The sequence below is a fragment of the Leptonychotes weddellii genome, chromosome 1, assembly GCF_054177405.1.
Source record: "Leptonychotes weddellii isolate Sample4059 chromosome 1, ASM5417740v2, whole genome shotgun sequence".
NCBI lineage: Eukaryota > Metazoa > Chordata > Mammalia > Carnivora > Phocidae > Leptonychotes > Leptonychotes weddellii.
In genome coordinates this window covers 59365254-59390353 of record NC_138369.1, presented here as the reverse complement: position 1 = coordinate 59390353, position 25100 = coordinate 59365254, and the positions used below count along the sequence as shown (strand labels likewise).

Genomic DNA, 25100 nt, shown 5'->3' with positions numbered 1-25100 from the left:
GAACAGACCCACAATTTGGGTTTCAAAAAAGTTTAAGTATGAAGAAAATAGAAGGTTCAGGGCCACACTGTGTGGTAGGTAGAGTGGAATGTTTCTAAAATAAGGTTCGTTCCTATCTTAATTTATAACCTTCAGTGGCATGAGAGGAGCCCAAACTCTGGGAGAAAGGAGTCATTCACTCCTAAGGATCATTTCAAAGCCACTGGAAATCCTAATATTGCCAGTTTGACTAATTACAGGAAATCGGTATCACAGGACAAAATAACTTAGGGTAAATTAATTTTTTATTTTTATTTTTTTAAATTAACATACAATATATTATTTGTTTCAGAGGTACAGGTCTGTGATTCATAAGTCTTACACAATTCACAGCGCTCACCATAGCACATACCCTCCCCAATGTCCATCACCCAGCCACCCCATCTCTCCCACCCCCCTCCACTCCAGCAACCACTCCCTCTCTGGTTTCTTCTTGTTTCATTTTTCCCTCCCTTCCCCTATGATCCTCTGCCTTGTTTCTCAAATTCCACATATCAGTGAGATCATATAATTGTCTTTCTCTGATTGACTTATTTCGCTTAGCATAATACCCTCTAGTTCCCACGTTGTTGCAAATGGCAAGATTTTATTGTTTTTGGCTGCATAATATTCCACTGTGTGTGTGCGCACGCGTGTGTGTATACCACATCTTCTTTATCCATTCATCTGTCAATGGACATCTAAGCTCTTCCATAGTTTGGCTATTGTGGACATTGGTGCTATGAACATTGGGGTGCATGTGCCAGCAGGGTAAATTAAAACTCTTATCTTTTCAAAAATCATCCAGACCTTACTGCTATGTCATTCTAAAGACCCAATCAGACCTAGACAACAAGTAATGCATGAATGCTTTCCCTACTGTTTTTTCATTTCCTTGTCGCAGGACATCTTGGTTCCTTTCACTTTTTAGTGACTATGAATAAAGCTGCTACAGACTTTTTGCACACAGGTTCTTGTGCGAACGTAAGTTTTCAGTGTACTTGGGTGAATACCTAAGAGCGCAATGGCTGGGCCATATGGTAAGACCATGTTTAATTTTATAAGAAAGTGCCAAACTATCTTCCAAAGTGCTGTACCATTTTGCATTCCAACCAGCAACGAATGAGAGTTTCTACTACTCTGCTTCCTGGCCAGCATCCGTTGTTGTTAGTTTTCTGAATGTTAGCCACTCTGATAGGGATGTAGTTGTATTGCTTTGCAGTTTTAATTTGTATTTCCCTAATGACAAATGGTATTGAGTGCTTTTTCATGTGCTCATTTGCCACCCATAAGACTTTCTTTGGTAAATTGTCTATGCAGATTTTCTGCCCATTTTTAACAGTCCGGTGGGTTGTTCTCCTGCTGAATTTTAAAGAGTTCTTTTTATGTTGTGGTTAAAAGTCCTTTATCAGATATGTGACTTGCCAATATTTTCTCCTAGTCTGTGCTTATCTTACTCTCTTACCAGTATTTCACAAAGAGCAAAGTTTTTAATATTGGTAAAATCCAATTTGTCAATTTTTTTTTTCAGGGATTGTGCTTTTGTTTTCTAAAAACTCATCAACAAAGCTAAGGTCACATAGATTCTCTCCTATATTTTCTTCTACAAGTTTTATAGTTTTACATTTTATACATTCAGATTCGTGGTTCATTTTGAATTGTGTTTTATTTAAGATATAAGATAGGTGCCTAGGTTCATGTTTCTGCATATAAGCATTCTTTGTTGTACTACTATTTGTTCAAAGGGCTATCTCTCACCCATTCAGTCACCTTTGCACATTTGTTAAAATGTTGATAGTATTTGTGTGGGCCGATTTCTGGGCTATCAATTCTGATCTATATGTCTGTCTTTCTGCCATACCATGCCATCATCATGGTTACTGTAGCTATATAGTAAATCTTAAAATTGTGTAGTGCAGTTTCTCCAAATTTATTCTGCTTTTTTTCAAAATTGTTTTAGTTATTGTAGTTCCTTTGCCTTTCCATATAAATTCAGAATCAGCTAGTCTATATCTACATAAAATTCTTCTGGGAGGGGTACCTGGGTGGCTCAATCGGTTAAGCATCTGACTTTTGATTTTTGGCTCAGGTCATGATATCAGGGTCCCAGGATCAAGCCCCACATTGGACTTCATGCTGAGTGTGGAGTCTGCTTGGGATTCTCTCTCTCCCTTTCCCCCTGCCCCTGTGCCTCCTCCTCTCCCTCTGCTCACATGCTTTCTCCTTAAAAAAAAAAAAAAAAAAAAAAAAAAAAAATCCTTCTGGGATTTTGATAGGAAATGCATTAAACCTGTATTTGGGGAGAATTAGTATCTTTACTATAGTGAGTCTTCCAATTCATGAACATAGTATATCCACTTATTTAGTTTTTTTCTCTCATCAGCATTTTTTAGTTTTTAGCATATAGATCCTGATGTATTTTGTTGGATTAATACCTTTGAAATTTGTTAGAACTTGCTTTATAACACAGCATGTGGTATATTTTGAAAACTTTTCAATGTACCCTTGAAAAGAATATATATTCTGAAGTTGTTAGATGAGTTTTTCTATTTATGTCAATTAGGTCAGGTTTGTTAATCTTGTATAAAAATTCTGCATCCAGGGGCCCCTGGGTGGCTCAGTTGGTTAAACGTCTGCCTTCAGCTCAGGTCATGATCCCAGGGTTCTGGGATGGAGCCCTGAATCAGGCTCCCTGCTCAGCGGGGAGCCCTCTTCTCCCTCTCCCACTCCCCCTGCTTGTGTGCTCTCTCCCTCTCTCTGTCAAATTAATAAAATCTTAAAAACAAAAAACAAATCTTCTGCATCCCTTGTGATTTTGGTCTGCATGCTCCTGGGAGAGATTGAAAAGTATCCCATATAATTATGGTGTCTAATTCTTACATTGGTTTCATCATTTTTTAAAATTTATTTTTAGACTGTTATCAAGTGCATGTAGAATTTAGACTTGCTGTACATATTCCTGGTCAATTGATCTTTTTATAAATATGAAATGTCTCTCTTTACCTGTAGTTATGATCATTGGCTTAGAGTCTACCTTGTCTGTTATTAGCTACACCAACTTTCTTGGGCTTCTGTTTGTGTAGTGTCTTTTTTCACTCTTTAACCTTCATTTGTTCTGTGCACTTATATCTAAAAAGGTACATTTCTTGTAAGCAGTGTGTAGTTATGTTGTGTTTTGTTTATATCAAGACTGAAAAATCTTAGTCTTTTACTTGTAGTATTTGTTAAATGTACACTTAACGTAGATATTGATAATACTTGGACTTATGTGCACCACATTACTCTTGATTTCTGCTCCTTTTTCCTTCCCTCTTTGAGTTTCAGTTTGTCTTACTCTTCTTTCTCTAGTTTCTTAACATGAAATCTTGGATTATTAATTTGAACCTTTCTTTGTGTTTAATGTTAAGTATTTAGTACTATAAATTTCTCTTTAAGCACTGCTTTAGCAGTGATATATTGTCATTTTTACTGTTAAAGTATTTTATTAAACTTTATTTTAAAATATTTTCTAATTTTTAAATTTTCCTTGGGAAAATGATCTTTGGGTTATAGGAGTAAATTGTTTAATTTTCAAGGGATTTGAGATATTCCCATTATTGTTATTAATTTCTAAAAGTTTATGATCAAAAATATAATTTATATGGTTTCAGTTCTTTTATATTAGTTAAGATTTGTTTTATGATCCAGAATATTGATACATTGGTGAATGTTCCTGAGTTCTTGGGAAAAAATGTATGTTCTGTTATTGATGGGTTTAGTGCTCTACAAATGTCAATGAGATCCAGTTAGTTAATGGTGTGGTTCAACTCTTCTGTATCCTTGCTGATTTTTTTTTCTGCCAATCCTATCTATTACTATGAAAGTAGGTTTGAAGCATCCGACTTCAGTTGTAGTTATCTGTTTTTCCTTTCAGTTGTATCAGTTTTTGCTTTGTGTATTTTTAATTTCTATTGCTAAATGAGTGCACACTTATTGTTATATCTTCTTGATGACAAAACCTTTTTATCAGAATGTTATGTCCCTATTTATCCTTGATAATTTTTTTGTCCTGAAGTCTTCTTTGATATTAATGTAGTCACTCTAGCTTTCTTTTGATTCATGTTTGGATAGTATACCTGTTTTCATCCTTTTACTTTTAACCAACTTATCTCACTCTATTTAAAATAAGATTCTTGTAGACAGTATATAGTTGGGTCATTTTTATGTCATGTAGAAAAATCTTTTATTTGCTGCATTTGGATCATTTACATTTAATGTAATTCTTGATATGTTAGAATACAGTCTACCTTTTTATTTGTTTATCCCCTCAGTTTTCATTTTCTTGCTTTTTTCTTTCCTGACTACGTTTAAGCTATTTAACATTTTGTATACTGTATTTTTTAAGACTTCTATAAGTTTTTTTTTACTATTGTATTTTTTACTATCTCTTTGTATAAGTTTTGTTAGTGGTTGCTATGGGGATTATAAAAGATTTTACTTTTCACAATCTACTTATAATCAGTATTTTACAACTTCAGTTATAAATAGAAACCCTACCACCTTATAGATTCCTCTATCCTCCCCCCTTTATGTTCCATTTCTCTTATAAGTCTACATATGTTGAAAATCCCATGGGACATTATATGTTCTGCTTTTCTACTGTCAAATGTATTTTAAAGAGAGAGAATAGTCTGTTATGTTTACCCAGATATTTACCATTTCTGTTGCTCTTTCTTCATTCCTAATGTTCCAAGTTTCCTTCTGGTGTTATTTCCTTTCTCTCTGAAGAGTTTCCTTTTTTTTTTTTTTTTTTTTAAGTGTATTTATTTATTTATTTTTAAGTAATCTCTGCCCCCAATGTGGGGCTCAAACTCACGACTCCAAGATCAAGAGTCTCATGCTCTTCCGACTGAGCCAGCCAGGTGCCCCTGAAGGGAAGATTTCCTTTAGTAATTCTTTAGAGAAGTTCTGCTTCTATTAGTTTTCCTTCACCTGAGAATGTTTTTATTTCACCTTAATTCCTGAATGATATTTTTGCTAGATATAGAATTCTAGTTTGATACTTTTCTTTAGCACTTTAAAAATGTTGTCACTCTCTTCTGACCTCAGTGTGATGAGAAATCCACAGTAATTCAAATCAGTGTTCCCCTATAAGTAACATATCTTTTTTTTTTTTTTTTGCTGGCTTTCACAATTCTTTGTCCTCAGCAAATTTGATTATGATGTGTTTGGATGTGGATTGTTTGGGTTTATCTTATTTGAGTGTCTATCACTTTTTTTGATTCTGTAGATTTATGTCTTTCATCACACTTAGAATACTTTTAGCTATGATTTCTTCAAGTACTTTCCATCCATTCATGCTCTGCCCTCTTATTCTGGAACTCCAGTGACACAAACCTTTTGTTATTGTCCCACAGGCCCCTGAGGCTCTGTTTGTGTTTTCAAACTTTATTTCCCTCTGGTTGCTCTGATTGGGTCATTTCTATTTATCTGTCTTCAAGTTCACTGCCTCTTTCCATTATGCTAATGAATCCATTTGGCATGGTTTTTAAAACTGGGGTGTTATAATTTTAGCTCTAAATTTTCATTTGGTTCTCCTTTATATTGTCTAATTTTTTACATTCTATTCTAATACTTCATTCTATTTTAATACTACTCTAATACTTGTTTTGAGTGTTACATTCTATTTTAATACTTGTTTCAAGAGCATTAGTGAGTGCTTGTTTTAGCATTTTTACAGGACTTTAAGGTTTTTGTCAGATAATTCCAACATCTTGTCTTTTCTCATGTGAGTTGAGATTTTCGTGGTTGTTTGGATGCTGAGCAATTTTGGATTTTATCTTGGCTATTTTAAATATTATATTATGAGACTCTGTGCCTCGTTGGAACCCTACAGAGACTATTGATACTTTCATTTGAGCAAGCAATTATGTTGGTTATGATCAGGCTGCAGGTTAAAATAGTAATTTGAATGTCAGATCAGTTTCTAAGCATTTGCAATGCTATTTGGTCTGTCTTGTATGTCCATTCTCTAGAGATCAGTCTGGGATCTGGACAGAGGTTTATTAGCTCAGTTCCCTAAGTTTTTGGTATGCTATCTGGATCAGTTCCACGCACACACAGGTTGAGGGTAAGCCTATGAGTTTATAAACAGTTTTATGGGGTTTGTTTCTCAGGCTTTTCCTAATTTGTTACCTCCCCAATACTCTTCTGGTTTCTTGCATCTCCCATTTTCTGTCTGGCTCGCTTGCTGCCATGTCTGGGCTAAACACTGGTGAGAACAGAGCAGGTGGGGAGGGGGGTAGGTTTTGCTGGGGCTCCTGTCACTGACTGCTAGTGCTGTTGCCACTGCCTTCACAGAATTGCCTGGGGCCTGGGATAAAAGAACTGAGGAAAAAGAGAGGGGTAAAAACCTAGAAGATTTTATCTGTTCTCTGTGAGCTTTTGGGAGTTTCCTTTCCCATTCCTGCATCCTGGTTTCCCCTGGAGCTCTCTCTTCTGTTCCACAGTGCTGACTTCAAGCCAGGCTATACTGGAGGAAAAGAAGTGGTGAGCTCACCACCAGTTTAGTGGTGCTCTGAATTCAGTGCATTTCCCCAGTCTACCTGTTGCTGTTCACTTTTCAGTGTTCCCAGATAGCTGTGCTGTGCATTCTGTTCAGGTTTTATACCTGCAGTTAGAGGAAGAAAAAGGGTGGCATGTGTTTTCTCAGCCTGACCGAGAACTAGAACCTCTGATGGATGTTATTTAAAATATTTATTTTCTAATTAACTCATCTTTATATACAGGACAACTGATGTTATTAATAGTTCAGTTAAGGGGCACCTGGGTGGCTCAGTCGGTTGAGCATCTGACTCTTGGTTTTGGCTCAGATCATGATCTCAGGGTTGTTGGGATCAAGCCCCACTTTGGGCTCCTCACTGAGTGGGGAGTCTGCTGGAGATTCTCTCCCTCTGCCCCTTCCTCCACTCACACACACTCTCCCCCTCTCTAAAATAAATAAATCTTTAAAGAAAATAAGAGTTCAGTTAAGTGGCTGAATCACATAGTTTTCAATGACTTCTTTTGGCATCATCTATGGTTACATTTAGGTCAGCTGCACATGATGCTGCTTTGATCTCTTCCTTTGATCACCTCATTCTCACTGTCATTTTCTATTTGCACCTTTTAACTCGCCTTGTGAGCAAATGTAGTCTTGTTGTTTCTTTGCAACTTGTGGGATAATTGCCTCAGAGTACAGCCTCTGCACACAGTCCCACGGTAGGGCCGGTCAGGGCAGTGATTCTGGACATAGCTCAACTGAGTTGTATGCAGTACAGTTTTGAGAAAAATCCGGTGGGAATTCTCTCTGAAGACCCCTGTAGTGTTTTTGCTTACTTCAGACATAATTGAACTACAGCTGACGTTTTCAAATAGCAGCCTTTGAACTCATCAAGTTGGGTGTAATTTCAGAACAAATTTACAGGCAGCTCTTTTAAAATGCAAATCTTTGCAGAAATCACACCTGATGCAGTTGAGCTGGCAGCTGGTCGCTGGCACACTCAGAAGGTGGGATAGGATCTCTGTGGAGGTGCAAATTCACTCACATGTAATTTAGAGTCCGCGTTAAGGTCTAATTACCCCTGCGGCCTTCCCAGCACCATGAGTGATTAAGAAATGTTCAGGCTCTTCTTGGGAACCTGGGAAATGATAATCCAGCCCTGGTCACCATGATCAGGTAGAAAGACAAAGACCACCTGAGCATTGGGGGGCAGCTGAGGCCAGCCTGGTTCTAGCTTCAGGGTGGGGTTAGGATTGGCCTCCAGGGGTACCTCTGTTGTGTCCCCTTAATCTCACTAAGCCTCCATGATCTCATCTACAAAACACCCTACATGCTTACCTTGCAAAGTGAATAAAAAGAATAGATGAGAAAGTTGACAGGAGACTGCAGAGCCCTCTGAAAGGTAAAGCGCCATGCAAACGTTTATTATAAAATGTTTTTTTTTTATAATGAAGACAAAAATAGAGCACAGAAGTTGAATTAAGAGGAGCAAGTTTCATACTAGATCAAGGTTCATTCCTAAAGCCTTCTCTTCTTGCCTCGCAGACGTGGATTTTTACAGAGGGCTTTATGAGGAGGTCTCCAGAAGCCCGGGTTGAGTCCACTCCCATCTAGGCCTTTCCAACCCTGAGAGTGTATGATTCAGCTTATAGGCACCACAGACTCAGAGATTCCCATGTGTTTTTCCTGTTCCAGGACCATGGTGTTGAGCCAGGGCCCAGTCCCCAGGGTACTCGGGAAGGGGTATGTGCCCTGGTTTGGTTATTAGTACTTCTTCCCTCAGGCCCCCCAGACCTCCAGACACCCAGAACTATGATTCTTCTGTCCGTATGAAAGAGGTTGTGTTGGGCTCAAGGCCCCAAGTAGTCCTGTCTCTAACAACTGGAAAAGTTCATTCACCATCATTTGCTCTAACTCAGAAGTTCAGGCTTCCAGAACACAAACTTTCCTGAGGGACCCACAGGAGGCACCCCACCCTGAACTGGCCTATCTCCAGCCCCAATGGACTCCCTCCTGCTCACCAGCGCCCCCCCGCCCCCACCAGGGGCTGCCACTCTCTGCCTCTAGTGCTCTGGTCAGCAGTGCCCTGAGGGGGGTAGGACTCGGGGCATGCTCCCTAACACCGCCAGTAGCCTGAGACCCAGAGTGCCCATCCAGTGGGGCCCAAGTCAGGGATGGGCCAGCCAACCACTTTCTTCTCCCTCCCTTGCAGGTCACATCCAATAAGAAACACCTGGAGAGCCTTAAGGATGCCGGCAGCCTTCTGCAGGCTCTGGAGTGGCTGGCCCCGGCTGGGGGGTAAGTAGGCCCAGGAGGAGCAGTGTAGAGTCTACTGGGCTTCCCCACACCCCCGGACCCATACCTTCCAGCCTGTCATTGCCAGTGTGGGAGGGGCCGCTGTGCCCCTCCACCCTCCGGGAATCCCCACTGTGCTGGTGGTGGGGGTTTGGGGAGGTCAGCAGGGGGTAGGGAGAAAAGTAGAATGTCTTAGCCCTGCTGGGGGGGGCGGTATATTCCCATCTATAGGGAAGAGAGATGGGGGGGGACGGCAGGAGTGGATGTGATGAACCTCACAAGGAAGGCAGTGGCCAGCCCATGTACACATGGCCTCATCGTCACCACCTCGCAGGGGTTTGGGCAGGGCTGGGGTCAGGACTGACAGCACCAGGCTGTCTTTCTTGGCCACGTCTTCAGGGAAAACCTAGGACCTGTAGAACAGATTGTGTGTCACCCAGAAGCTGACAGTGTGCGGTTACGTCAGCCTCCTGGTCCTCAGCTCTCCACTCCGCGTGTGCAGTATTTCCTGGCAGTGAGCTTCACAGCCTGGGGCTGCCCTGTCGCCCAGGAGCGCCTCACTTGCTGTGAAGGCGGGCACCGCTATCATCTTGGTAAAATAAGGGCTGCGGGGGGGGTTCATCCCACAGTGACACCCCCCCACACACACACATCCTGAACTTGAGAGGTGGTGGCAGGTGGGGGGTGGGGCTTACAAGTTGTTACACTAGATCTGAACTGTTAATGCCAAGTGACCAAAGAAAACTTAATGGGAATAAGAAGAAAGTTGCCTGCAGGCATCCATCCTGCAGTCAGACTGTGTTGAGGATGGCTCACTGTGAGTGACGGCGCCAGAGCCGGGCTTGCGGTCGGGCCACCGTCCCCAGAGCTGAGGGAGGTGCCGGGGGCCACAGTCCCCTGAGCTGCTCTCTGGGGTACCGGGTCTTCACTGGGCATGCAAGACACGGAATGGGTGCCGGGGTTTCCTGGTTGGTTTTCAGAACCACAGGGTTCTCTGAATTCTGCTTCCTGGTGTCTTGGGTTCAGTATTAATTTGAAGAAAAATACATGGCTGGGGCATTGCTAAGAAGTGGTCTGTGGGGAAGGGATGCCATCTCCTAGACAACCCCAGTCCCTCTCCTCTCAAGTTTAAGCCACAGAGGGAGGTTATCCATGGTCTCTGTGGGGTAGGGGGAGGAACAGGCTAGCTTTGGGGGGGCCCTCCTCGCTCTGCTGGGCCCCTGTGGTGTAAAGCATGGCCAGGGACTCCCTAGGCTGGGCCACAGAGTATGTGGCATCTGTCCCCAGAGACCTGGTCTTGTGCCATGATGAAGCCACTCTGAGCGGATGCGTGCCAAGGAGGCCCAGGAGAGCCACTGCAGACGGGAGTTGAGCGGAGAGCCCCACGAGCCCTTCCTTTCCAGCACCTGCCTCTGTGGGAGCCCTCAGCCAGCAGGGGCCTCCAGCTGCCTGGAGGCCAAAGCCAGCACCCCTCAGAGCTGGACCCAGATTTGGACCAAATGTGTCAAAACATAGCTCAGTGCTCCACAAAGCTGGGAGCCCCTCCTGCACCCACGCCCAACACTGCAGCAACTGAAATGCCTACACCAGGCAGATCTCGAGAGTTGGGTTGGGGAGGTTGCTGCTAAAGAAGCTGTCTTGTTTGGGCTCCGTTCGGCTGGCGCAACCAGAAAAGGTCTTATGTTGACCAAGAATGAGCGGGTGGCCGGGCTCTCAGTTCCAATGTGGCGCTGCCAGAGGTCGGTGCACCTCCTTGCCAGTCACAGGGGCCTCTGGGCTGCTCTGGTGGGCAGGGTGGGCGGCAGGACTCCCACCAGCCTAGCCTTGACTCAGCCGGGATCAGGCGGAGTTCAAACACATTCTTGCCATCCCTTGGGACCTTTGATGCGCACAGCAGGAATGCGCGGCACCATCTCCTGACCGCAGCCCCGTCCACTGTGACCCACCGCTTATGCAGCGCCCCCACCCCTGGTGATTTGGCGACAGCTCTATTTCTGTGTAGTCAGGAGTCTGCCATGAGCTAATTTTATACTTCAAGGCAGTGCCGTATGTCCTTCTTTTCCTTGCTACCAGTTGTTAAGGCAAAGGTTTAAATGGGTCTCAATTAGCTCCAGTAGCGAATTTTCCATGTTAAGCTCTTGACTGCACATCCACACCTAGGGGAGTAAGAAACGCAAAGCCTCCTGGATGACTGGCCAGGAAGTGGCAGCATGGAGCAAAGAGTCCGGCAGGTCTGGGGTCTTGGCCCTTGTGCCCAAGTCAGCTGCAGGCCGGCTCTGGGCAGTCCCGTTGCAGGACCCGGGCTAGGCGGGGGCTGGCTGCTGACTTGCCTTACAGCTCAGTGTCAGGTTGGGGGGGGCAGGAGCTCAGGCCTAGTTTAGGGGTGCCTGCAAGGCCAGTTCGGAGCCCTCTGGGACTGTGGGCTGAAGGGTTCTCACCTTGAGGCCCTGGAGCCTGAGTGTCCTGCTTCTGCGCCTCAAGATGATACACAGGGCAACTTTATGAAGGAGCTGGTCCATCAGATACTCAGGTACAAAAGAGGCCAGCCCCTTTGGAAGAGGGCGCATTTTGCCCTGGAGGTGGCTAAGTGTTTCTACTCTGGTTTTTCTCACAGTTCGTCTGCTGACAGTGTGGTGGCTTCCTTGGCCCTGGAAATCCTCCAAGCTGCTCGACACTAGCCAAGAAGGCACTTAGCACAGGCCTGCTCTGCAGCACCAGCCTTTGGCTACACACATTCACATCGCCACCCATAGCTCTATTTGGACCTAATAAAGTCAGCTGAACCCAGAACCTTCTGGCTGAGGTGTTCTCACTAATCCTGGGCCCTAGGAAACCCACTCAGAATGGAGTAGTTCCTTCATTCCTGCGGGATGCATCTGGAAACCACAGGTTTGCTAGCTGTTCTGAGAATGTGCTTTCCCTCTGTGTGCTAGGTAGGCCTCCACAAAAGCCTGTGCTAATCAAGGACGCGAGAAGCCACAGTCCTCAGCCTGCGGCATCTGTGAGCCTCTTTCTCCAGAGAAGATTTAAAGGACAGGACTAGGCGTGAATGCTCTCCCAGCTGCAGCTCCAGAGCAAGCCTTTGGAAGCTAGTTCTAGCTTCGTCTTCCTCCCACTTTTACCTCCCACCTTTTACCTTTCAGGGACAAACTGAATCCACGAATCCTGGGGAGGGCTGGGCAAGGCTCCACAGGCAGTGCAGAGTTTGCCTAAAGGATGCAGAACACTTGAGGAACCCTGGCTTCCTTGAAAGTCTGCCCATCTAGGTGTTGTGATGGGGGGGGAGGGGTTCTACTTTGATGCCAACTCCTGCCAATTACCCCCTTATCCTTAGAACCTTTCCAGCTTCTTCCCATGTTCCGTCACACATATGCCCTTAAACCTCCTATGTATGTAAGAAGCCCATGGAAATATTTGGTGGACACTGCAGAAAGGTGCTGGGACTGTGATGCTGAGGAAGGCTTACTCTTGAATGTGGCCTGGAAGGTAGGGGTGGGTCCTGGGCAGCTCGAACCACGTGAGCAAGTTGAGGCCCTTCCTTAGCCTCTCTGGGGCCCGTATCCCCATCTGCAAAAGGAAAGGGCATGCAGGCAGAGTGGGCGGGATAAGCACCAGGGGGCGCGCATAGGTGGCCCCATTTATGGCATCACAGGAAGCTGGTCACGTCGTCACCAACAGCCCCACCTTGCCACCGTGGTCTGGGTAGCTTGCCAGCCTCCATGCGGTTAGTACTGAAAACAGCAGTTCTGTGTGTCCAACTCCATCAGGAGCCTAGGTGTTACCTTACTCGCCACCACAGCCAACAAAGAAGGCCGCCTTAGCTTCATTTCCTGAGAGAAGACAGGCTCAGAGAGGGCAGTCCGGCTGCCCAAGGCCCCAGAGTCTGGTTGAAATAAGGACCTGACTCCACAGCCTTTGTGTGCCCCGCAGCGGGGTACCCAGAGCTCAAGCTGGGAGCAGTTACGGCACAAGAGTGGCCCCCGCAGTCTCCTTCCATGTCTCCTAGCCTACTCGCCGCCCATGGTGAGGACGCTCCATGCCCCACTCATTTTGCCTGTGGTCCTGGGGTGGGGGAGAAGCCGGAGGCCTGGCCCTCAGCTCCAGTTGCCTTGTTGGCTGGGTCCAGGGAACAGGCAAGGGTCTCCCTATTTTCCCAGGAAATAAATCTGTTCTCTCCCTTCATTCAGTTCTTGGGAGAACTGCCCTGGAGTTCTGTGCCTGGAGTCTTCCCAGAAAGTATTTCAGAGCACTGGAAGATTCTGCTTTACCCTTTCTAGTTAGGAGCACGGAGTCGTCTTTGCTGTTTGAGGTAAAACAGAAAAATTTTAACATTCCAGAATGGTTTTGTTGAATGGACCCTTCTTGGCCCGGAGCCCCTCCGCATTGCCTTTTTCAGGAAAAGCTATCTGAGTAGGCAAGGGACAAGCAGGGTGCTAGGGCACTGAGGCTAGCCCAGGCCAGGCTTCACAGGGACGGGAGGCTGTCATCCTGGAGTTAGGGGATCCTTTTTATTCTCGTAAAGGCGCCAAGTGTAAAGGAGCAGCCCTGGCCCCACTGAAATCGGGCATAGGGTACACGAACAGGCCTGGCTGGGTGGGCAGCAGGAGGCCTAACCCTTCCCCACGTGAGGCCCATACCCTCCTATTTGGCTTCCCAGGCTGGCTCCAGTTCTAAGAGAACTGGCCCCTGGCTCCTGGCCCATTAGAGCTCTCAGGATTCTGGCAGTGGCATGGGGCCCAGAAGGCACCTACTGGCCCTCATTCCCCCACTTTCGTGCTTCAGCTATTTGCTCTTTAACTGGCTACGACCATCAGGTGAGCCTCTTCAGGGACAAATGGGGTCACAAGTTGCAGAGCAGACTGGGGAGCAGGAGATGACCAGGTGAATGGCTGCACAGAACTACCTTTCCCTCCGTGAACAGCAGGCCCAAAACTTCAAGACCTTGCCTTAACTTACAGCCTGAGAGCAGGTGCCCAGGGGAGGGGTCTGTCCCTCTGAAGAGCCACACCCTGGCCACAGGTCTCCTGAGAGGAGAGGACAATCATCGGGGCAGCTAAGCTGTGGGTCTGTAGGATGCAGAAACAGAATTTTCTCTTACAGTTCTCTGAACTCGTCTAGCTCTTCATGGTTCCCCTATTACCCTGAGGCTTTTCAAGATTATCTCACGAGGTTCTCAGGTCAATTCTGTGACTGCACACAGGCTTTATCCCTGTGGCACAGCTCAGAAAGCGGGACCTCTGGGGGCTAAGGCTCTTGGCTTGAAGCAAGATTCCTTTTCTCCCTCCCCTGGTGACAGAAAAATATGGTGGCAGAATCCATGGATTTATGCAGGAGCTGAGGTAGGAGATTCAGGAAGGAACTGGTAGGGAAGTAGGGCGGGCGGAGACAAGACCAGCCAAAGTTTAGGAGGCCATGAAAGCCTCAAGCTTCAGTGGGGCTGAGAAGGGAAGTATAGGGATGAGAAGCAAGAAGTCACAGCTCAGAATGAGGACCAGGGAGGTATGGAGTCCTGATGTGAAGGAAGGCTGGTCTTTTAAATCCTGTTTTAGGGCCCTTACTGTAGAGGCAGTAAGGGCAGCCTGTCACCTGCCTCTAGCTCACTCGTGGGGTGGGGAGGGGCAGGGGACTCCCCCCCCCAGCACGCTGACGGAGGAGGAAAAGGAAGCACCATCTTCTCAGCCTTGCCCCTCACTCTGCCATTGCATCTGGTGGGTGATTCACTCAAGGCAAGGTAAGGCCATTTTAAATTCTCACCTATCAGAACAAAATAACTGCAATCAACTGGGCACTCTCCACTTTATAAACCAAACAGCATGATTCAGACCTGTTTTTATTACAGAAATCAAAAATTAAAAAGCATATTTAAAATCTTTCACTGTCAAGGATTCAAATAATCAGATTGAAGCCTCATGTCTAGAACATCTGCTCCACCATGGAAAAGAGCTGCATTCTTCAGCTTAGTGGCGGTCACTGCAATGGGATCAAATGTCGTAGGCGCCCTCCTATCCCCAGGTAACCACTATTCTGATTTCTGTAGAAATCCAATCACCTCCTTGCTTTTGTTTTTACCATCCATGGGTGATGTCCTCCAAAAAGTTTGCCCTTTTATTCGATCAGTGAGGTCCTACAGCATGCATTTGTAACTTGCTTTTGGTCAGTCCTGTTTGAGGTATCCACACACTGCCGTGTGAAGCTGTAGCTCTCTACTGCAGGACGGCTGTTCTCTAGCATGAATACAGTGGTTATCGGATACATGGGCTGTTGCGCAGTGCTCTCCCAAGCCATAATAATGGAGTTTGAGGCAAAACAAAAATCATTAATACCGACCTTACTTGTCTTTAAAATCTTGGTATTTTGTGGGTCATGGATTTTTTTTTTTTTACCCCTGCATTTTCATTTTTTCCAAATGGCTACCAATTGTTCCATACCTTTACTAAGAAGTCCCTCTCTTCACACTGACCTCCAATGCTACCTCTAAAGTACTATGTCCACATCTTCCACAGCTGTCTTTGTGCCAATAACTGCTAACTCCCTCTACCCTTTTAGTTAGGTCCTGACCTAACTAGAGCAAGTCTTCCCCCCTCATTCTTCCCAAGTGTCTTGGCTATTCTTGGTGCTTTGTATTACTACTTGCAGAACCACCTTGCTGAATCAGATTAACTTTACATTTTTAAGTGGAACTTCAAAACTATAATGATTTTAGGCAAAGCTCTGAAAATGTTTTCTGATTTTAAGAAGTTCTTTAAATGAAACACCCTGCTGTGGTACCTTTGTGTGAAGCTTCCTGTGATACTGGCATGATTCTGTCATGCACTGGAAGGAACCTGAAACCATCCACCTCCCCAGGTACAGGGTCTCCTCTCCGATCCCTATTTACACTTTAGACCACAGTGGCTTTCACAAAACTTCAGCCAAAAGGAAGTGAACATGTTTATCTAACAGTCATGATCTTAATCAAATAAAAATACCCGGTAACTCAAACAGCTCTCCCTAAGCACAAAACACTTTCACTCTTTCTAAAGACCAAAACACAAGTCTTAACAGGTCTACTGACTGCCCTGAGGTATGAACGAAGGCTGTCAGACCTACCGCCAGGATGACAGGATTACCTGGCAGACAAGTGGAAGAAGGCTCCATTCTGGTCTGATTATGTCCACGATAAACATCAACACTTTTAAACCATCTTAATTTTCAGTTCAAAGGGGAGTTGAAGGAATTCCCCTCTCTGTTATGTGAAGGTGCTTGAAATCCAAATCCAGGTAGCTAATTTTTCATTATTACCTTAATAGAAAGGATCCATCTGATGGTGTCTGGAGTGGGGGAAGCCTATATGGCTTTCAGTCTGGTTCCATGTAGCCCAAAGATGACATGACATGCTTTTGAATTGAGGTTTCTGGTGCAACTTAACCCAGGACCCACTGTTAAAGAAACTTGGCAAACAATCCCATCTGGATGTAAGGCGCTCTCTCTCATTACAACTTCAATTATACCACTGTGTGTGTTTTCCTCAGGATGAAGCTGAATAAACTATCCTCACAAACCAGTTAATGACAAGGAGAAAAAGGTGACACAATCGAATGAATTAAAAGTTTAATTCTGAACCATTTTTATAACCGCATTTTCTCTTGAAGCATCGTATCACAGCAGGTTACAACAACTTTGGGATAAAAGGCAAATGGTAAACTGTCCAAAACAAGGTTCCAAATAACACCTCTTACTGATTTACCCTACCCATACATATCCCAAATAAAGTTTTTGATCAAAAACATGAAATAGATTCACCTGCTTATTTTAAGCATATTAAAAAGGAAACTAATTGGACCATTTCTATTTGTCTATTTTATACAAAAAGGCTACACAATGTTACACTTTATTCAGATTACAATTAGAGTGATTATGAATTAGTGTTCTACACCATTACTCAATTCTTAAAAATTAGAAATTGCTGTAGCAGTATTCACTATAACTTAACACTACGAGAGACTTAAAAAACTAACAGTTACTGCAAAAAAAATTAAAGAGCTACTTCAAAGCAAGCAAAGTCAGTACCATTACAGATATTTAAAAAAAAAATTTAACAAGCAAGGCTAGAGTTTGATAAATTCCATATCTTGTGATCCATTCTTGTGCATTCTTCACTTCTTGAGTCACTCCCAAAATCCATTTGTATTGTTACTCCTCGACCAAAAAGGACCAGAACAAAAAGTTTACTTCAATTGTTCCCATAGGAAACTCAGCTTGGTTAGTGTGTCAGGCACTTTCTGAGATACCAGCCCACCCCTCGAGCCCTCTCAGCAACTCTACAGGCCAATCACAATGCAAGTTCAGACAATACAGCTGTATAAAGAGAGAAAGGCTGCTATTAATGTTTAAAACAGCAAATGTTACTCATTTGAGTATTAAGTTGCAAAAGCTGTGGCAAAAAACATTTAAAGTTAATAACTTCCACACATGACCACTTAACCAGAAATCTGAGAACAGTCAAATGTTCTAAGACATCTTTCAAAGTATGTATCTGTTTTGGTGGCAGATTTACAAATAGGCCTAAACCACTCCCACCCTACCAACCAAGTCTCTCTGAAGTTCTGTAGGCAGAGTAAAAGTATTTTACCCAAACTGGTTTTTTTTAACTTCTTACCTAAAGGATGATTTACAGGTCAGTATCAAACCAGGCCAGCTGATTGCTGTCGCCTGGAGGCAGCCCATCCATGAGGTCCTGGGCATGCCCCAGATCTGGCAGCCCATCAACTGGATAGTCAGCACCAGGGTGGTGGCCACCCATCTCATGCTCCATCATGGGGTCCATACCCAAGGCATCCTGGCCATATCCACCAGAGTGAAAAGAACGATAGCTGGGATCTAGAGTAGTCAGGGTGGAAACAAAAGGAGCAAGGGAAAGAGGAGAAAGACGTTAAAGTTAACGCTAAGGTGCGGGCCTTCAATGGCAGCGAACTTGTCTCAGAAAGCAGGCCTTTCTAGCCTGTTCAACTTCTAGCTTTCTTCAACCAAGTAATTACTCACTGCCAGGCCACCCACAAGGCTATATACAAAGTCTGTTTCCAGGAGAGGCAGACCAGCAGGTTCTAACCACACCATCCGTTTACCACCGAACATTTTGTGTTTGCTTCAGTAGAGACATAAAATCCCTGAGGAGGGGCAGCAAGCAATCTACTGTGTGTATGACCGCCCAGGCATCAACAAGTCATGGGCAAGAGATGAAAGCAAAAGCAAGGCGGTCTGGCGGATGTAATCTATCTGTTGCAGAGTCCAGTAATACAAAGGAACTGAGAAAATTCAAGCTGCTGTTTCCAATGAAACCTTTACGTTAAGGGTTGACATTTAGATCTCTGTCACGTAAGACGCCTATGAGCTTCAGTGGTTTAATACTTAGGAAAACCCAGATGAGATTATAAACATAAGGTGAATAGCTGTATTTGTTCACGGTCTACCCCATGCTCCATCTCCATTACCCAGATTTGAACGAGCTTTTCGGAATACCCTGATAATAGAACTGTGCAGATCCACCCCAGATCTGAGCTTGGAGCCAGAGTTCCCCATATTCTTACGTCCTGGGCGGGTTGCAGACACAGAGATTACAGGTTCTCTGACCAAAAAAGGGACTACATAGGCAACTTGTCATGTTCTGCACTGCAGAGGCTCAGTAGTCGTGACACATATTTGTTGGTGTGATCCTGCCGCCTGCTCAGTGTGCGGCTCCAAATTCCCTAGGCTCCACGAGAGCTACTGCTGCTGACTCTGGCATTTCAGAAGTGCCTTTAACTGCTGCCACTACTTTCCTGCCAACACTGGTTTCCCAGATGAGCAAACCAGCTCTTCTGATAAAGCTTTGGAACCTTAGCTTGACCGGGAGTTAATCGAGAAATCTGAGACACATACCATCCTGGCGATATCCAAGGGGTTCTCCCTGGGCACCAATATCAAGTCCAAGATCAGCAGTCTAGATAAACAGGTACAAGGCAAAGAAGCAAAATAAAAACGAAAATTCTCAAGTATACTCTCTAATATTCTGAAAACATACTTATTTTCAGGTAATAGAAGGAACAAAGAACTCACAGAAATACTTCAAACTCCACCCCTCAAAGATTCACTCCTGATAAGTAGAGCAACATGTTTGTCACTACACACAGTATTAAAAATATTCACTAATTTATGCTTTCAGCAAATATAACAGTCAACAAAACAGGCAAAGTAAGGTGCTGACAAACAGGGTATGACCTGAAAGATTTTTAGCCTGAGCAGATGGAAAGGGGAAGACTAGGAGAGGAACAGGTTTGGGGAAGTTCATGGCCCAAGTTGGAACATGTTAAGACTGCCCATTAAAACCCAACTAACATATTACTCACAATTTGGCAATATGCTTTTCTTTTTCACCTAACAATCTACAGGATCTCTTTCCATTCATATAATCCACTGTATGACTATGTAGTATAACTGAATGAACTTTCAGGGTGGTTCTACTGTTTCAAGAACAATTCTGTACTAAGGATAAATATTGAAGACAAATTCACAGAAATTCAAATAGAAAAGTAGATGAAAAATTGAAAATTTAAACAGTATCAATAAATTGACCTCCAACTAAAAGTGTTTAATAGAGTGTGCCTCTTTCCTTAAAAGGAAAAATATTCCCTTTTGGAAAAACATCCCTTTTGAAAAAGATGCTTTAACCTGATAACTTTTTCATCCATCTCCCTCATGAATTCTAAGTGAAGTAGCACTGTTTGTTCTGAATAGGCTGTTTAAAGTCATGGTTCTTCCTCATAGTGGCTGCTAAGGTAGCAGAAAGGATGAATATTCAAGCCAAGGACACAGTAAATGCAAATAAATGTGTGTGAACATTGGAAGGGAAACTGCACACTACTGAATAAACGTGTCCACACCGCCTACCTCATTCCAAGCCATTGGCTCTGTTCTGAAGAGAGAACTGGTCAGCTCAACTGAAAGCCGTTTCTTGTAATCCTGTGGCTTGTCCTCAGACATTCGGAACAAAACAGCAGCTGCGTATGTTGCTGGGAGAGGAAAGGAAAAAAGGCCCCTGAGGAAAACCTGAGGCTTTCCTGTATACACCAGCTAAAGGTTCTGGTTCCTCTTCTACTTACCTACACCTTCGTTCCTAGAGTGAAGTAACTCTGTCAGAGGAGCTGTGGCTCCCTCTGCTTCGATGGCTTCCGCAGCCTCCTTGTCCTGAGCAAGTTCACAGAGGACCCCAGCAGCTACTCTTTGGATATTTTCAATGGGAGAATAAAGCAGCTAAGGAGAAAAACACAAAACCTACTTAAATCTAAAGGAAAAACACGGCAAGCACCCCACCGTGCTGCAAACATTCCCAATTCAGAGAGAACGAGGCGTTTGCACTACTTGTAGTAAATCATATTCTCTAACTTCTCAGGTATGTGATGCTCTGGAGCACAGGTTTTCTAGACCACTTTCGGCTACAGAGCTGAGCTCTGGCAACCGAGACCAGCTCTCCTACCTCCAAAACTCAGCACCCCAAAAGTGGAGTATGAAGTATTCCTCTTCTTCAGGCTCTAGCCCCAGTGTTCCTCCTACTGCCCAGGGAAAATGAAGGGACTTTTCATAAAGTTAAATGTACTCAACTAAAAGGACACTATACATTCAGATTCCATTTGTCATTCATTGGCAGGGGGCATGAGCAGAGTGTTGTCATTTTATAATGGAGATAGATGAAAAATTGCCCCTAACTTGGTCCCTAATTTTCTGAAATTCTGTTTATCATTAAAATCCTGAAATTTTATTTATAGACTCATAAAATCTAGAACACCTCACATGAAACCAACATACCTGCACAAACAATGGAATGGTATTTAGTCCTCTGATTACAATTCGGTTGTGAACATCCCGAGCTAGGATATGAAGGGCTCCAGTACAACCTTCAACAATTTCTTCCATACGGACCCCCTCCTACCAAAAGAAACATGGTTAACAAATAGGACATTCTCCTCCCTAAAGTTTATAAACAGAAAGGCTTTCTGTTCTGAGTAGCAATTCCTAGACTATTCACATTATACACCCAAAGTTCCCCAGATTTTGCAACTGGTTTAGGAATGAAGGAGGATTCCATGAAGATGAACGTTACGGAGGTGGGGGGCAGGGGGTCATGATGGCACTAATTCCTAGCTGCACGCCCCCCCCACACACACACATACTACGCAAAGGATATAGAGCTTTGACATACTCTGAATCCCAAAGATAACTTTCTTACAGTCAAGACACCAACCACTTTCGGTAAAAGGAAAATATAAAGATACATAAAGATGGCAAAATAATGCACAGACTGACAAATGCTTTACTTCCATATGCTCCCTCTACTTATTTTTGTATTTCTATGTGTATCAGGTGAAAACCAAGCAAAGGTTTATCACCAACTGCTAAAATTCTATTGAGCTGTCAAGTGGCAGATCCACTCCTCACAGCCTCCAAGACTGTTTGACCAGTGGTCTATATGGGAGAAGGAAGTTAACTTTTGCAAAATGTAGATACTCTCTGCTTTCCCTGTTCCTGAGTTTTAAAAAAGGTAATGATTCTGGTACTTTTAGTGGCTTTTATAAACAACTTGATTTTTATTTTTTTTATTTTTTATTTTTTTAAAGATTTTATTTATTTATTTGACAGAGAGATAGACAGAAGAGCACAAGCAGAGAGGGAGTGGCAGAGGGAGAGGGAGAAGCAGGCTCTGCACTGAGCAGGGAACCCGATGCGGGACTCGATCCCAGGACCCTGAGATCATGACCTGAGCCGAAGGCAGACGCTTAACCATCTGAGCCACCCAGGCGCTCACAACTTGATTTTTATAAAGACACAAATACTCGCTTCTTCCTAGAGAAGGGACTTAAAATAAAAGGTATCTTTTGCATTCTTTTAAGCCACCTCATGGAGACAGGCCAATACCAAGAATAACGAATGGAGAAAGCTGAGGCCCTATCATGAGTAAGTACATGTAACAACTAGCAAGAAGAGATGCCCAAAATCTGTTCTGGTAGGCTCTTATTTTTCTAAAGTAACCTAATTCAATAAGAGAAGACTCTCTGAAGATCTGAATCTTCAAAAATAAATTGTGAGGAATAAATTCTAAAGTGTCTTTAGATACTTACAATGAAGCTAGTTTTTGAAGATTTCAAACCTAACATCAAAGCTTTAGGCTGAGATTATGGGTAAAGATTCCAGAAATGCTACTACTTATTCTTGAAATTTGTTAGTATTCCTAGGTCTGTGAAAAAGGTTTAAACCATTCCTGGAAGAGACACTAAACTAAGTGTGTTAACATACTTACAAGCAAAACTCATGTTCTAGTGGGGAATAAGGGCTCTGAAATCAGACTTGGATTCAAATTATGGTTCTATTACTTTCGAAGAAGGTGAACCTCTGTATGGATTAAATGAAAACACTGTATAAAGTGCCTAACCCCACAGCAGTACATCACACCCATGCTCTCTTTGTAAGACTGACGATGCAATGGAGAGGTCAAAGGCAACATCACTAGGAGCCACATTATTCCTTATCTTTTCCACAGCCACAGAAACATGTCAGTTTTGTTTTTTTTTAAACCATTAGCAAACAGCCCTACAGGCAAGAAGATGGAAGGAACCAATGACCAAAGAAGTTCAGGATCCTATGAACTTATGCATTCCTTTTAAATAGCCAGGTGTCACTATTCAGATTTACCTACCACAAACTGCTGCTGTGTTCCGCCCATAGATGTACGGCGCTGGGTATCCTGATGGGCACGAACCAACAACTGAACTAGTCGCGGAATGGCACCCTGCTCACGCAAAGGTGCATGATTTGCTGGACAAAGGGCAAGATTTCGAATCAATCCAACAGTAGCCTGTAGATGAAAAGGAAGAATAAAAAATGGGCATGTAACTCAACAAAATCATCTTCTGAGCCTAAAATTCCCACCACACTAAATCTATTGGTGTCACCTGAAAGTAGCTCAGACTTCACAAATACTTTGGGACCCCACCCTAGCCATACTTCCTATTTACTAAGGAATATGACTCGTACTTATCAATCCCTTATGCCTAGACAGCCATCCAATAGCTAGAGGTGGTTCATTTTCAATTCTGCAGCCTTCTATTTTGATTGAGTTTACCTTTATCAGAGGCCAGTGAGATGGTGGGTGCAGGAGTTTAACCACAACTGGTAGTCCATAGTGAAGGCGAACAGCATTCTGGGCCATCTCTGCTTCCTGGTGTCGGCTGGTCAGATGACGAAGAGCACAGATGGCAGGCTCAGTAATGTCCTCCCTGTCACCAGCACGAAGGACAGTACGCACAAGCGCCTCTATACCACCCACTTGGCAGACCATCATCTTGTTCTTATAATTATTGCAAGTGAGATTAGAAAGAATTCCAGCTGCACAGGTGACCACATTTATATCATCTGAGCCCAGAAGCTGAACAAGGGTCCCAAGAAGCCCTTCCATCCCTTCCTATGGACATAAAAACAAATGCTCAGTACATATTCATCTTACTTAATTCTGTCACCAAGGCACTGGCATACTCAAAATTTACCTGTTTAGTTGCAGCATCTGATAGATTCCTAAGAGTCCAAAGACAATTCTGAACAAGACGTTGACTTGGATCTGTCAGGTGAAGCCCTAAAGCTTGCATTCCACCTAGAATGTGAAAAAGATCTCAGGTAATGGCCATTAGCTGGCAATTCCTATCAGCACTGTCTCTTCTAGGCTTAGAGAGTGTCCCTCTTCATTGCCAAAGCTTATCCCCTCCATCTAAGTCCTTTCTTTTCATTTGCTAGGATGTTGCTCAGTTCCCCTTTCTTTTCCTATTCACCTCAACTAGTGACAACTTCTGTCGAGTATCTATTGTTCCTTCCCTATGTGGAAAATGCCTTCATTATCTCCACTGTCCTCCTTAGGTGGTATTTGTATTGTTTATTTCCTTTCATCCATTCAATCATCTCAAAAATATTCACCCAATATCAGGCCCTGTTTTGAGTTGGAGCTGTTACCGTGAGCAAAATACCCTAAGGTCCCTACTCTCAGAGCTCATAGTCTAGCTAGAGGCAGACAACAAATACGCAGTTAATAAACTGAAACTACATAGTACGTCAGATGGTGTTAAGTGCTATGGAAAAAAATAACACAAGATGGTGGGGGCTACAATTTCAAGTAGTGTAATCAGGTCACCTCAGTGTGAAAGTGACATCTGAGCAAAGACCTGAAGGAGCTACGCGAGACCAATTCAAAAAGGCACTGGAACGCTTATTACCAGGGACCGTATGAAAGGTACTGACTCCAGAAACATGTGCCCCAAAGGTTCGCAACCTTTCACCATTTAGGAGCCTAAGGAAGGACATTTATACTGATGGAGAAGTCTAAATGGAAGCTCAGTTCCCCACATAATGGCCTAACTTCACCCATCTCTCTCCTCCTGAAGTCACTTCTGAATGTAGTGAGATACTTTCCCTCGTCTCCTTGTTCATCTTTTCAGGTCTGTTTTATTTTTCATATTTTATTATTTTTTTAAATCATAGGTAGACTCCACACCCAATGTGGGGCTTGAACTCACGAGCCTGGAGATCAAGAGTCGCATGCTCTGAGCCAGCCAGGTGCCCCTTTTCAGGTCTGTTTTAAAATTAAGTCTACCTCCTCTACAGGACAAGGATCGTCCCTATCTGGTTCCTTCCTCATAGCAGCTCCAGCTACTAACAGAGTGACCTGCAAAAGGCTGATGCTCAATATCTGTTAAATGACTAGATTCCCCTCTACCTTCTTTCCCTCACAGATTTCATTCCCTCCCTTTACTCTTCACTCTAACAGGGTGGATCTCAATTGCAAATGTCCCATCAGAACAGCCTGTAGACTTTAAAAACACACACTGTATTCAGCAGGTCTAAGGGAAGAGTCCCATGCAGATGCCCCCTGAGGCACACACCCCCTTCCCTCCTACAGTGACAGGTCAACTCCCAAATCTCTAGCCCAGTCTTCCCCTGCATTTTAGTACCATACGTTTCCACCTACCTACCGCCGTTTTAGTCACTCAATATGTCAGCTTCTTAAATTATCTTGTTCCAAATCTTAATTAACCCATTCTGGTAGTTCCCTTCATCTTAATGGTACCAATGTTCTCCCCACCACAAACCACTTCTGGTTCTACCTTTAACCCCTAAGTTATTATATTCTATGGGTTCTTTCAGAAACCTCAAAACAGTCATCCTTTGCGGTGTATTTTTGATACCAAACTGTTTCATTCCTAGAAGCCTGTAA

At 43.8% G+C, this 25100-nt stretch overlaps 2 protein-coding genes across 6 annotated transcripts in view; one reads left to right on the top strand and one right to left on the bottom strand.

The window, feature by feature from the left end:
* The window catches only part of LOC145715887 (serine/threonine-protein kinase ULK4-like), a 226023-nt gene extending 214400 nt beyond the window's left edge, over window positions 1-11623 (top strand). For all 3 annotated transcript variants that reach the window (XM_081824974.1, XM_081824987.1, XM_081824981.1), the window contains exons 5-6: window positions 8751-8836; window positions 11448-11623. In XM_081824974.1, coding sequence (XP_081681100.1) covers window positions 8751-8836; window positions 11448-11511 — 150 coding nt within the window. In that variant the 3' untranslated portion in view covers window positions 11512-11623. The remainder of the gene's footprint in view (window positions 1-8750; window positions 8837-11447) is intronic.
* A 4785-nt stretch (window positions 11624-16408) lies between these two features.
* CTNNB1 (catenin beta 1) overlaps window positions 16409-25100 on the bottom strand; it is a 40513-nt gene continuing 31821 nt past the window's right edge. Inside the window, exons 8-16 of one of the 3 annotated variants that reach the window (XM_081824957.1) lie at window positions 23386-23489; window positions 22965-23303; window positions 22539-22697; window positions 20654-20773; window positions 19951-20101; window positions 19739-19860; window positions 18731-18791; window positions 17472-17692; window positions 16409-17170 (exon numbers count right to left, since the gene is read on the bottom strand). In XM_081824957.1, coding sequence (XP_081681083.1) covers window positions 17484-17692; window positions 18731-18791; window positions 19739-19860; window positions 19951-20101; window positions 20654-20773; window positions 22539-22697; window positions 22965-23303; window positions 23386-23489 — 1265 coding nt within the window. In that variant the 3' untranslated portion in view covers window positions 16409-17170; window positions 17472-17483. Of the gene's footprint in view, window positions 17693-18730; window positions 18792-19738; window positions 19861-19950; window positions 20102-20653; window positions 20774-22538; window positions 22698-22964; window positions 23304-23385; window positions 23490-25100 lie in introns of all 3 variants that reach the window. The other 2 variants (XM_081824958.1, XM_081824949.1) reach the window with 2 other exon arrangements.